Raw genomic sequence first — 14,319 nt, forward strand, 5'->3', positions numbered from 1 at the left:
TTGTATTCTCTCTCCCTTTTAATCTCAAATGATTCAGGTGCACTGCAACAACATGTTCTCCCGAAGGGTAAAGACTTTTCAGAAGGTGGTGTGTTATTTCCGCTCAGAGTTGGACTGGGAAGCTACGCCCATATCATTCAGCCCTGTGATGGATGATGTCAATCCCAGTGCCCGCTTTGTCACCGTCTCGCTCTACAATCACATGGCCAGTGCTATTAAGTGCCAGTACTACTTTTCTGACATTTGGATGATGTTCAGTGAAATCACCTTCCAGTCAGGTTAGTAAATGGCCATGCAAAGACATCAACTCTGTCCAAATTGTTTCATGATGCCACACTCATCTGTAACGGCTGGACAAATCAGACATATTATTATTTGTTGTATTTAACAAATAATCCAACAGACCACTCCTAGACTGGTACCTAGACTGGGTGCAGTGATGTCTGTGAACAACCCCCACGCCACTAGTTAGTGATTACCATGGCAGCAAGGACACCATAGCCAGATAAGATGGCTTTAATGACCCCAAAGCAATTGACCCTTCGCAGAGAGTTTGACTGATTAGCAATCTGACCAATCAAATCAGCTGCAGGCGATGCTCTTTTATCCATGCCGAGATGTCTGTCAAGCAGTCTGAGATCCGAGCAGGTACCATTGAATCAACTGGTTGAAATGAGAGGTAGAGCTGCGTGTCATCAGCATAGCAATGATAGGAAAAAACATGCGCCTGAAAGATATGTCCCAGTGATGTTGTGTATATAGTGTGTATATAGAGAAGAGTAGTGGACCAAGAACTGATCCTTGAGGAACCCCAGTGACCAGTTGGCCTCCTAAGCCACCCTGAAGGACCTACCTGTGAGGTAAGACTCAAACCAGTGGAGTGTTGTTCCGCTGATGCCCAGCAATGAGAGAGTGGACAGAAGGATATGATGATGAACAGTTTTGAATGCAGCAGATTGATTTAGAAGAATGATAACTGAAGATTTGGACTCAGCTCTTGCACTTGGTAGTGCTTCAGTGACTGACAGCAAGGCAGTTTCAGTTGAATGGCCACTTTTAAATCCAGATTGGTTATTTTGTCCAGCTGGTTGTTTTGTGAGAGGAAGGAAGACACTTGTTTGAAAACAATGTGTTCAAGTGATTTTGAAGGAGAGACACGGGCCTGTAGCTTTCAGTAAGTGAGGTGTCTAACTGTAGGTTTTTTAAGCAGTGTGGTTACCTGAGCCTGCTTGAATGTGTTTGGGAAAAATGCCTGAGAGAAGAGATGTGTTGATGGTGTCTGTGAGTGAAGGCAGAAGTGAAGTGCAAATAGCTTCTAGGAGATGTGAGGGGATTGGGTCTAGAAAACAGGTGGTAGGGTGGCTGGAGAGAATCAGTTTAGAGATTAGAGCCGAGAACTGACTGCTGATTGATGTCATTTTGTTTGTGAAGTAATTAGTAAAATCGGCAGTAGTTAAAGAGGTGGCTGGAGGTGACAGAGGTGGGAAAAAGGAGAGTACTGAATGTTTTGAAGAGTTTGCATGTGTCTGATGCACTGTTGATCTTGCTATGGAAGGAGGTAGTTTTGGCAGGGTGAACTTTGGTGGAAAATGAAGATAGCAGTGACTGATACCCGCTGAGATGAGCTGAATCTTTTGATTTCTGCTATTTTCTCTCCGCTGCCCAGTCTGATGTTCGTGGAGGACATCGGCTAACCAGGGGTTGGAGAGAGTGAACAGTGAGAATGGAACAATGAGATGGCAACAGCATGATCTTCTCCTTGGCCCGCACCCTCGAGGGAAGAAACAGGACATACAAGGACCCTGACAGAATGGAGCAACAGAAGAAAATCACGTCTTCAGTAGGCTCACCACAAGACAGGGCTTGGAAAGAGAACTGTTTCACACAAAATCACTGTTAAAAACAGCCTACATGGAACATAAATAAAGCGAAACGCTAGAGCCAAGGCCTTAGAATGTCATCTGCATTCAGCTTTATGACCAGTGTAAATTATGGACTCTATCTGCTCTGGATCATTAGGAGTGTGACACTTCCTGGCTCAACAGCCAGGAAACGTCCAATCAGACTACCAGGAGCTAAAACAAGCCATAATAACAGAATTCTCAGATCCCAAACAGGGCTGGCATGAAACTCCTCAAGATTGTTGTTCAGTCAACTACTTGGAAGCAGCCAGACAGCACCAGTTAGAACTAGTCCACACACCCAATTGTGAAAGCACCGTCACAACTCAGACACAGACTAAAAAAATTGCACAACACAGACTTCTGGTGACTGAGAGTAGAACGGTGTGAACAACCACCTGCTGCCCTCCTGCAAAAGGGGGGGATCTAACTGTTGGATAAAACAGACATGTTATATTTAAGAAATAATCCAACAGACCTCTTACTCATGATCTAGAATCGGTGCTGGGATGTCTGTCCAAAAATTACACCTTTTTCATTGGTCAAGCCAAACTCAGAAGTTAAAAGCCTCACCTCTGTGACCCTCTCACACTTACTGCTCTTGCTCTCTTGCCTTTTGGACCGTCCAGTCCTCCCCCACTCTCCCGACCACCACCAAATCAGAATAACTTCTTTGGAATTTGTCACTCTACAACCTGCAAGAACTCGATTGCAACTTCAGAGCCATCAAACTTTTGAACCATCGACACTTTCATCTGACACTGCATCCGGACGCTTGTTCAACGACCAAGGCAATCAAAGTATCGTACTCTTAATCGAACAAAACAGAGGTTTAGTATAAGTGGTAGACCCCTTTGTTACAAAGGCACTGGTGGTTTGGCTCAGGTGGTTAACCAACTCCTTTTCCATTGCCTCATTTTCTGGTTTCTATAACCATTTCATTTTTGCTATATATGCGTTAAGTGTGTGTATATGTTTGTTAGACTAGTTATGTGTTGGTGTTAAAGGTGTCCTATTATGCTTTTTCGCTTTCTCAACTTTAGTTAGTCTGTAATGTTGCTGTTTAAGCATGAAAAAGATCTACAAAGTTGTAAAGCTCAAAGTCCACTTCAAAAGGAGATATATTATTTAACAGAAATCACTTTTAAAAAACTACAACCAACGACTACAATGCATCATTTCTGGGATTTGTGATATCACAAATACTGACGAATGGGACAAGACCTGGTTGAGCTGCAATTAGGGCTGGGACAACGCGTCGAGGTCATCGATGACGTCGACGCAAAATATGCGCATCGATTCGTCGACCTGTTTTTATTTCTCTAAAAAACGTTTGCAAAACGTTTACCTTATGTGCGCTGAATATACGCGATGGCCGGATCAACATTCTGTCCAACGTTATATAACCAATCCAGGGGTTTTTCTGCATTGATCTTTTTTTTGGCGGCTGTCAAAGCCTTATTTGATCGGTGAGTGACAGTGACAGGGCGCGTACGAGAGAGAGCCCCGGCTGCGCGCGCACTCACAGTCTTCAAACAACACGAGCGCTTCTTGCTCTCTCCCTCCCTTGTGCATATTAATCAAAATCATTAAACACGATAGAAAAAGGGCGAAACACCAAAGTTTCACGCGCGCTCGCGCACTCACAGTCTTCAAACTACACGAGCGCTTCTTGCTCTCTCCCTCCCTTGTGCATATTAACCAAAATCATTAGACACGATAGAAAAAGGGCGGAACGCCAAAGTTTCATGTGGAGCATTCTGAGATTTTTTTTCTCCATGACAGGTTGCTGGCTCCCACTGTTATTTTTTATTTTTTGTTTTGTAAAAGCACTCTGTATTAGCTTAAAGTCATCAAGTTTACATTTACATACTGTATTCTTTCAATTGCTCTAAACAAGTATTTTGGGTGACCTTTTTTATTGAATACTAGACATCAAGTTGTTGTTATTTTCATCTGAAAGAACTTCTTTTTTCAGTAAGGAATTGATGTTAAGGAATTGATGTTTTTTTCATTCAGATATGTAAATCAACATGTATAAATTGTTAGTAGTCAATTAATGGGGAGATAATCGAAATCAAATTGTTCTGGAAAATGAATCGTTAGATTAATCGATGCATCGAAAAAATAATCGCTAGATTAATCGTTTAAAAAATAATCGTTTATCCCAGCCCTAGCTGCACTATTGAAGGCAGTAAGTGTTATCACTATGTCGGAGACACGCTAGCTTTCCCAAGGCAGACGAATTTAGAGTGGTTACAATCATCGGGGTTTAAATCGTGCTCAAATTGATCAGAATTCATTATTTACACTGAAGCTCACAGGCAGCTATGGTAAGGGGAATGACATTTCCCAACCAAGTCACAGCACACACTGGACCAGCTAACCAATCACAGCACATTAAGTATTTCAGGAAGGTGCGCCTTCATTTGAAATAGGAACTATTTGAGCTGTTCATAACAGACTGGGGAGAGAGGTGTTGTAATAATGTAAAATATGTGGAAAATTATGTGTTCTTCGAACCACCTAGTATTATGAGAGCCTGTTTCTAGTGCACCATCAAAATAAAATCAATACTTTGTAAAAGAGCATAATAGGACCCCTTTAAGTTAATAAGTTTTTGGTTCTGCCACTGATTGTAAACAAAGTCAATTTAACAACTCTTGCTACCTGATCTAATGCATTAGTACTTTAAGAAAGTTATTTCCTGTGGCCAGAAATATAACATTTCTTAAAGGGTTACTCCACCCCAAAATGAAAATTTTGTCATTAATAATTTGCCCCTATGTCGTTTCAAACACATAAAAGCTCCGTCGTCTTCGGAACACAATTTAAGATATTTTGGATGAAAACCTGGAGGCTTGAGACTGTCCCATAGACTGAAAATAATAGAAGTAAATAACAGTGTCAAGGTCCAGAAAAGGTATGAAAAGTTGTTGTCAGAATAATCCCATCTGCCATCAGACGTGCAATCTGAGTTAAATGAAGCGATGTGAACACTTTTTGTAAGCGAAATAAACAAAAAAAAAACTACTTTATTCAATAATTCCTTTGTCAACGGTCTCCTCTGTGTCACTCCATATCACCGTGCAGCACGGTTATGCTACAGTTATTTCTGGCAACTGATATAAATAATTGCAATTAATTATCATTTATTGTAATTATTTATATACATATCCCTTTTGAGCTAATTTGCTACACATCATATAATTATGTTTTGACTCCCTAATTTCAGATACAGCCATGTACAACACAACCCTGTCTCCCCCCAAGACCGGTCCTCCTATCAGCAATCAGCCAGGTCAGATTTCCCACTGCTCCTGAATCTGAATATGTTTTGCGAAACCAGCAGTTTCTGTGTTATAATCCATTTGATATAAACTTCAGTCATCTTTTCTGAAGTGTCATTTCATCAACAGGCTATCTTTCTCTTTATCCCCTTCTTAGGGGATGACCCTACCCACAAAGTAGATGACAGCAACACCCGGATCCTGATTGGCTGTTTGGTTGCCATCATCTTCATTTTAGTAGCCATTATTGTTATTATACTGTGGAGACAAGTGTGGCAGAAAATGCTTGAGAAGGTGAGACACACACCTTTTTAGCTTTTTTAACTAAATTAATAGATTTATTTAGCAAAGACTCAGTAAATTGATTGAAAGTGACAGTGAAGATATTTATAATGTTGCAAAATATTTCTATTTCAAATAAATGTTTTTCTTTTGAACTTTCTATTCTTTAAAGAATTCAGAAAATAATTAATCATGGTTTTCACAAAAATATTAATCAGCACAACTGTTTTATTTTTAAATTGATAATAATATGAAATGTTTCTTGAGCACCAAATCAGCATATTAGAACGATTTCTGATGGATCATGTGACACTGAGTAGCATAATGCCTTCTGAAAAATCAGCTTTTCCATCACAGACATAAATTACATTTTAAGATGAATTAAAATAGAAAAGTTATTTTAAAATGTAATAATAAACAATATTACTATATTACAATATTACTTTTATTGTATTTTTGATCAATTAAACTGAGCCTTGATGAGAATAAGAGACTTCTTTCAAAAACATTAAAAACCTTTTTAGTTATGTCCAATTATATATACAGTTATGAGTCTTTGACTCAGAATGTTCCCATTTGACCTATTTGCCTAAAACATTCATTCTGCACCAGACCTTAACATATAAAACCAGTATGATTATGACAAGCTTTTATTATAGTCTTACAGCATGACCCTTAAACAGTATGATGCTATTTTTGTAGTGTTCATATGAATGAAAAAAAAAACTGTCAGTGGATTGTGATTATGATTTCATAGATGCATAAGACAACAAACTACTTGTTTATGTTTTAGCCTTTTTTTAGCCTTCCTCACAAATCATCCTTCATTGCAGGTTTCTCGGAGGATGCTGGATGATGAACTAACTGCTAGTTTGTCAATACAGAGTGAGACCTTCACCTATAACAACAACAACAACAGCCCCTCTTCAGTGCCCAGTGAGCAGGAGTCTAGCTCCACCTATGAGCGCATCTTCCCTCTGGGACCCGACTACCAAGAGCCCTCTCGCCTGGTTCGCAAACTGCCAGAGTTTTCCCAGACCTCAGAGGATACTGGTAAGCTGCAGATGCAGTGTATGGAATATATATGCAATCTCATATATACATATTCATGTATATTTGTTTATTTTTCTGCAGCTTCAACAAATACATCTTCCAAGTCCCCTCCAGTCAGTGTACAAGATGGGGTCCCACATTATGCCGAGGCAGACATTGTCAACCTGCAGGGTGTAACTGGGGGCAATACCTACGCAGTGCCCGCCCTCACCATGGACCTGCTGTCAGGGAAGGATGTCGCTGTGGAGGAATTTCCTAGGAAACTGCTTACGTTTAAAGAAAAGTTGGGAGAAGGGCAGTTTGGAGAGGTCGGTTCTCAAATAACAAATAACAGTCTCCATTTATGAAAAAATGTCCAGTTTTCTTCTTTATCTACTGTTCAGATTTTTCAAATGTTATTTACTCCTGTGATGGTCATAGCTGCATTTTCAGCAGCCGTTACTCCAGTTTTCAGTGCCATATGATTTTTCAGAAATCATTCTAATATGAGAATTTGGTGCTCAAGAAACATTACTTGAAAACATTATAAATGTCTTTACTGCCACCTTTGATTAATGTAATGTGTCCTTGCTGGATAAAAAAAATCATACTGACCCCAAACTTTTGAATATAGTATGTATTTTAAATTATATCTGAATATGCTAAATGGCTGTTTTCACGTGTTGCTAGGTGCATTTGTGTGAAGCAGAAGGCATGCAAGATTTCACGGATGAGGACTTCTCCTTCGATGTAATTGAAAACCAAACAGTGCTTGTAGCTGTTAAAATGCTTCGAACAGATGCAAATAAAAACGCCAGGTTTGCAAGTGCAAATGTCACAATCACAACTTAGTAAATTCAAGCAAAACATCCTAATGAACATCAAATGCATGCTGTTGCTTTAATATTCGTGAATATTTGTTTTCATTCATACATTCGTCCTTTTTCTGTTACCTCACAAAATGCAACAACATGCCTCATCCAAATTGCTTTAGGTCTTTCATCTAATACTTTACAGGAATGATTTCTTAAAGGAGATAAAGATCATGTCACGATTGAAAGACCCCAACATCATCAGGCTTCTGGCGGTGTGTATGAGCTCTGACCCTCTGTGTATGATCACCGAGTACATGGAGAATGGAGACCTTAATCAGTTCCTGTCTCGCCATGAGCCCGAGGGCATGATCGCTCTCCTCAGCAACGCTCCCACAGTCAGGTAGATACCAAAAGTTTTCAAGTACAGCAATGGAAATTGAAAGTGCAATTACGGTGGTGGACTGTGACTTTAAATCCCTATGAAAGATGGACACATTATTACGAAGGAAGTGTATGGAATTGCAAAAATATGATGAATCAAACAGAACTTTTAGGTAATGATCTTAAGCACACAAGGTTATGACTCTCATTGTTTTTCAGTTACAGTAACCTACACCACATGGCCACACAGATTACTTCAGGCATGAAGTATCTATCATCACTCAACTTTGTGCATCGAGACTTGGCCACCCGTAACCTCCTAGTAGGGAAGAACTTCACCATCAAGATTGCAGACTTCGGAATGAGTAGGAACCTGTATAGTGGAGACTACTACCGTATCCAGGGCAGAGCGGTGCTGCCAATCCGCTGGATGTCCTGGGAGAGCATTCTTCTGGTCAGACACGCACAATCTAGAAAAACAATAAATCGTACTCTCAAAAGTCTCGTAGAAGAACATTTGATGTGTTTTTTGGCTTCAAATAAATCACTAGTGATACAGGATGTTTTTTTGTCATCTACAGGGGAAATTCACCACATCCAGTGATGTGTGGGCTTTTGGCGTGACCCTTTGGGAGATGCTTACCTTCTGCAAAGAGCAGCCTTACTCACAGCTGTCAGATGAGCAAGTCATTGAAAACACAGGAGAGTTCTTCCGGGATCAAAGGAGACAGGTACTGGTACACTTATCTGCTTTTATAGAGAGGTGGGTGAGATCTGATTAAACTGATCCATCCATTTATCCATAAAGGTTCTGTATTGATATGGTTTTATGTAGAACCTTTAATATCAATTGAACCTTTTAATTACTTTTAAAAGGTTCTTGATAGAAGAAAAAAATTAATTTTTCAAATGTTTCTCACACTAAGAAAAAAAATGGTCCTTTTGTGTTCAAAAACTGGGTACAACTTTTGTGTTGGGGGTGAAATTGGGGGTGGAACCTCCATGAAGTTTGCCAAAAATCAACAATGTGAAAAACACAGAATATATATAAAAACAGAAAACCTCTATTGTAGCTTGCAGAGATGAAAACTGTAAAATATGTGAGAAATTTAATAATTCCAATCTATTTTTATTGTGTAATTTCCATTGTGTTAAAGGTCAGTTTGACCCACATATGGTTACATTCAAAATTAGACAAAAAAAAAAAAGTAAAATACAATAAAACTGATACTGAGATGCGAATAGCAACAATTACACATAGTATCCAACATTATTTGTACTATTTGTAGTATTTATGGATATTTGTATTTATTCTGCCTTTTTGTTGTCTTTTTTTCTCAAACCCTTGTTAGGGTAAAATGGGTTTCTTATGTTTTTCGGTCCTGTAACAGTCTAGTAATTTAGATCTAAAGACAACCTTGATTTTTTTGACTGTGAAACTTGGCTTGATTAACAAAATTGTCCATGGATGATTCGGATGACGAGTATCAATTTCAAGTAAATTTTGAACCTTACATTTCAGAAGACCTCATGTAAGGCAAGGCAGGTTTATTTATAGCGCATTTCGTACACAATGGTAATTCAAAGTGCTTTACATAAAAGAAAGTATAATAATAATGAAGAAAAAAAAACAAGCATAAAAAAAGCAATTTTAAAACTTTTAAAATTATTAAAATATTTACTTATTTAAAACGAATTTAAAACAGTTAGAAAATGATTTTACATAAAAAAACATTGCACAGTGCTCATTCAATAAATGCACAGCTAAACAGATGAGTTTTAAGTCTAGATTTAAATGTGACTAGTGTTTTAGCACATCTGATCTCTTCTGGAAGCTGATTCCAACTGTGGGCGGCATAATAACTAAAGGAGGACTCCCCTTGTTTTGTCTGAACCCTTGGTATTTCTAACTGACTCAATCCTAATGATCTGAGTGGTCTGTTAGGTTTATATTCAGTGAGCATATCTGCAATATATTTCGGTCCTAGGTCATTTAGTGACTTATATACGAGTAAAAGTACTTTAAAATCAATCCTAAATGTAACTGGAAGCCAGTGTAAGGACCTGAGGACTGGGGTGATATGCTCAGATTTTCTGGTTCTAGTCAGAATCCTAGCAGCAGCGTTCTGGATGAGCTGCTGCTGTCTAATGGTCTTTTTGGGAAGGCCGGTGAGGAGCCCATTACAATAGTCCACCCTGCTGGTGATGAAGGCATGAACAAGTTTCTCCAAGTCTTGGCTGGAAACAAAACATCTTATTCTTGCAATGTTTTTTAAATGATAGTATGCTGATTTAGTTACTGCTTTGACATGACTACTGAAACTAAGGTCTGTCTCCAGAATCACAGATTCCTGACTTGATTTTTAGTTGTTTGACCCTTAGAGTCATGGTCAGTGGCGGCTCCAGACAATTTTGATTGGGGGGGCAATGGGGGGTCCTGGTCATTTCAAGGGGGGTGTACAGTGGACAGTGTACACTGTACAGTGGACACGGCTAATACCTGCATACTACTGCTACTAAACAACACAACACAGCATATCAACTACTTTGTTTTTAATTAATTAATCAATTGCAGTTTGCAAACAATATGCTCAAACTTTAAATGGTTTGCGTCTCCAATAAGCATTAATTCACAAATGACTTAAACTTTTTTAACGTGGCTGACACTCCCTCTGAACAGGGCCATGCAGAGACCTTTGGAGGGGCAGGTGCTCAAAGTATAAAAGGGGCACATGGAACAAGGCTTTAAATGGCGCTGTTCAAAATATCAATACAGCAATATAATGTGATGCATTCCTTGCTGATTCGCGTATAGATATGGATGGTTATGTATTGATACAGCAGCAAATGCTTTGATGCAGTTTTGAAAAAGAAACAATAGAGAAGACAATTTTAAGTTTAAAATAATAATAGCTCTGTGATTAGAAACTGAAATGTCTTAAGTTGTCCCAACCTGGTGGCTTTTTCTTCTCTGTTCTACAGAATAATTAAGAACAGCGGTTATAGTAAAAACTATAGAAAACGTTCATGCCTCTACATTTTCCTCTTTCTCACCAGCCTCTGTCTCCTGGCTTGCTGTTACCTGCTCTCTTTCTGTCACTTGTGCCTCTATATTTCCCTCTTTTTCTTCCTCTGTCTCCATCTCCTCATCTGATCTATTACTTTCCACTCTCTGTCCATCTAGGAACAAGGTTCAATTTACTATTTCAGCATTAATCTATTATTTTAACCATCACTACTACTCTTGCATATGTTTTGCATACAAAACATAAAAAAACTGATACACTGGAATATGATTAATATTATTATTACTGTTGTAGTTGTTGTTGTCTAAAATTGAACACCTTTGCAATGTAAACAAATGACAGGCTACATGTGTTATTCATATCCTTCACACTGCACTTTGATGTCAGGTATATTATGCTTTTTGTATTGACATTGATATTTTTCAATTTATTTCCAGAGAGATATTATTGAGTTTACAGGCTAAAGTGGTCTTGCTGTTGTGAACACTGTTGCTATTGTAGAAAAAAAATATTTGCGTCACATTTCAAATATAATTATATTTTAATTCATTTCTGAATTGTTTTTATTTTTATAATGAAAATTCAGAGAATGAGAAAATCTGAATAAGCCTTACCAGTGTTGTGATAATTATTTTTAAGGCACTCTACGTGTTAAAAAATAAGTACTGTAATATAATAATAGTTTAGTCAAATAACATAAAAAAGACCAGATCCCTCAATGCCTGTGAAACTTTTCTCCCTCAAACAGCACGCTAGTGTTACTTCTACACACAGCAACATATCTGCATGTTCTCCCATCACATCGTTCTTGTAAAATAATAAGTAAATAAACATTAAAATCACTTCGCTGAGAATGGTGCACCACTGACCAGCTGCCGCTGTGTTGAAAATATCCTCTAGCAATTAAAAAATGCACGTGCGGCGTGAGGAATCGTCCCGTTCGGATGAGGTCGTCGTCGTCGTCAGGTGAAAGGTCATCATGTTGGTCATTTTATTTACGGCTAAATAATTATTAATAAATTGTACTAATATTATAATTGGGCGTGGGCAGGCATTCACAAAAGGGAATGTTATTACAAAATAAATTTCGAGGAAATTTTGCTATGACAAAAGGGCACTTAAGGGGCAAAGGAGCAGGTGCTCAAGTGAACCGGTTATTTCGGCCAGTTCGATCAAATAAACCAGTTGAAAAAAAAAACGGTTCACCGGCTCTGTTGCGCTCAATGTAATGTCATTCGCGATGACTGCCCTTCATTCAAGCCTTCGGTTTACCCGCGCTCATAACACTAGCACAGATTCAGTTCAGAATCAATCATCAAAAGAATCAGTTCGGTTCAGACGCTCTGTGTGTCAGTCTGCTTCACACTGAATCACACATGCGCAGTATCAGCAGCTCCTCGGTTCTCGAATCGGACACGTCTGATAGAAACGGTTCTTGGTACAGTGTACGAATAAATGTCTAAATAATAATTATTTATTATTGTTCTGCGTAGTTTGAAGAGAAACATTTTTTTATATTTATCCCAGATATATATATATTTTTTTTAATCAGGAAGAGGGTGGGGGGTCAATTTTTTGGCAGGGTCTTGAGACCCCCCAAGACCCCCCCTGGCACCGCCGGTGGTCACGGTATGCATTCACCTTGCATTCACTCATCTTTGTTTCCAAATGCAATGACTTCAATTGTCCTTGTTTAACTGAAGAAAGTTCTGGCAAAGCCAACTATTAATTTCATCAATGCATTGGCAGAGGGAGTCAATGGGGCTGTAGTCATTTGGAGATAAGGCTAGGTAATTATGGGTATCATCAGCATAGCTGTGATAGGCAATTTGGTTCTTTCTCATTATTTGACTTTGTGGGAGTATATACAGGCTAAACAAGAGCGGTGCAAGAATTGACCCTTGTGGGACTCCGCATGTCATGGACGTCCACTTAGACTTATGCTCTCCTAGACTCACATAATATCCTCTCCCTTCTAAGTATGACTTGAACCATTTGAGTACCATCCCAGAAAGCCCGACCCAATTTTCCAGTCTCTCTAGTAGTATGTTATGATCGACAGTGTCAAACGCAGCACTGAGATCTAGCAATACCAGCACCGATATTTTGCCAGAGTCACAATTTAAGCGAATATCATTAATTATCTTAATGAGTGCTGTCTCTGTGCTCTGATGTGGTCGAATGTATTACATATTTGTGACCCTGGACCACAAAACCGGTCTTAATTCGCTGGGGTATATTTGTAGCAATAGCCAAAAAATACATTATATGAGTCAAAATTATAGATTTTTCTTTTATACCAAAAATCATTAGGATATTAAGTAAAGATCATGTTCCATGAAGATATTTGGTAAATTTCCTATTGTAAATATATTAAAACTTAATGTTTGATTAGCTAATGCATTGTTAAGAGCTTAATTTGGACTATTTTAAAGGCAATTTTCTAAATATTTAGATGGGTTTTTTTTATAGTTGTATCTTGGCCAAATATCCTATGTCCTATCCTAACAAACCATATATTAAAGGAAAGCTTATTTATTCAGCTTTCAGATGATGTATAAATCTCAGTTTCGAAAAATTTACCCTTATGAATTGTTTTGTGGTCCAGGGTCACATTGTAGTGTTTGACAAGCTACAGTAATGGTTGTCTGTTTTTTTTTTCATAAAATTTTTTTGTAAACAATATGTAAACAATATGACCCCAACACAAAAGTCATAATACAATTTGTACAGCCTTTAATAAACAAATCAATGTGTGAACCTTTGAATGCACATTCATGACCCTAAATGAGAAATATTCACATAGTTTCCATAAGAAATAAATAGTTCAACCAGTTTGAAATAGTTTGAAACTGACCCCAACACAGCAGGTGCGGTTTTAAGAACTGTTTACTGAAAGGTTCTTTGGGAAAACCAAAAGAGTTCTATGGCATCGCTGCAAAAACATCCTTTTGGAACGTTTATTTATATAAGAGTGTACCATATATAACAGTATATTCTTATTCTCAGATATACCTGCCTCAGCCACCAATGTGTCCAGACCCTGTCTACAAGCTCATGTTGAGCTGCTGGCACAGAAACACCAAAGAGCGCCCATCCTTCCAGGAGATTCATCACACATTACTGGATTGCAAGCCATAGTGTCCACTTGTGTGCCAATCTTGGCACTCCCAGAGACATTTCAGTGTGCCCACAGGACTCCAGTCAACTACAAACCGCAACACACACTTATATGTTCCCGTATATAAGTGAGATCAGAGTCTATCATTTTTCTGTAGCAATTTTCACTGTGAGTGTGCAAAGGCAAACTGATATATTGTACGATTGAATCATAAGTGCCTTCGGCTGGCTTACAATACCTGGGTAGCACTAGGCCAAAGAAAATGTAGCAATGAATTTAGGCACCTTTAACACAGAAGAATTGCATTTTACACACTGTGTTTTTTCTTCAAATAACTCTAAATATTCGAAAATATCTATAAGAATATTTCTGAATAGAAAGAGGAAATGCCAAAAAAACAAGGTAGTGGTTACTGATGCGCCTTTTATTATGTCCAATTTAATGTTGTTTTCAGTATTTTGAGGCCGAAGA

The 14,319-nt window shown here is 38.3% G+C and overlaps 1 protein-coding gene across 3 annotated transcripts in view; it reads left to right on the plus strand.

Annotated features, from left to right (window-relative positions):
- LOC132151808 (discoidin domain-containing receptor 2-like) overlaps nt 1-14,063 on the plus strand; it is a 57,054-nt gene extending 42,991 nt beyond the window's left edge. Inside the window, exons 8-17 of one of the 3 annotated variants that reach the window (XM_059560187.1) lie at nt 38-278; nt 5,137-5,202; nt 5,349-5,485; nt 6,307-6,526; nt 6,608-6,834; nt 7,196-7,323; nt 7,523-7,720; nt 7,921-8,155; nt 8,283-8,432; nt 13,737-14,063. In XM_059560187.1, coding sequence (XP_059416170.1) covers nt 38-278; nt 5,137-5,202; nt 5,349-5,485; nt 6,307-6,526; nt 6,608-6,834; nt 7,196-7,323; nt 7,523-7,720; nt 7,921-8,155; nt 8,283-8,432; nt 13,737-13,868 — 1,734 coding nt within the window. In that variant the 3' untranslated portion in view covers nt 13,869-14,063. Of the gene's footprint in view, nt 1-37; nt 279-5,136; nt 5,203-5,348; nt 5,486-6,306; nt 6,835-7,195; nt 7,324-7,522; nt 7,721-7,920; nt 8,156-8,282; nt 8,433-13,736 lie in introns of all 3 variants that reach the window. The other 2 variants (XM_059560184.1, XM_059560185.1) reach the window with 2 other exon arrangements.
- Nucleotides 14,064-14,319: the final 256 nt, after the last annotated feature.

Source organism: Carassius carassius, chromosome 10, assembly GCF_963082965.1.
Source record: "Carassius carassius chromosome 10, fCarCar2.1, whole genome shotgun sequence".
Lineage (NCBI taxonomy): Eukaryota > Metazoa > Chordata > Actinopteri > Cypriniformes > Cyprinidae > Carassius > Carassius carassius.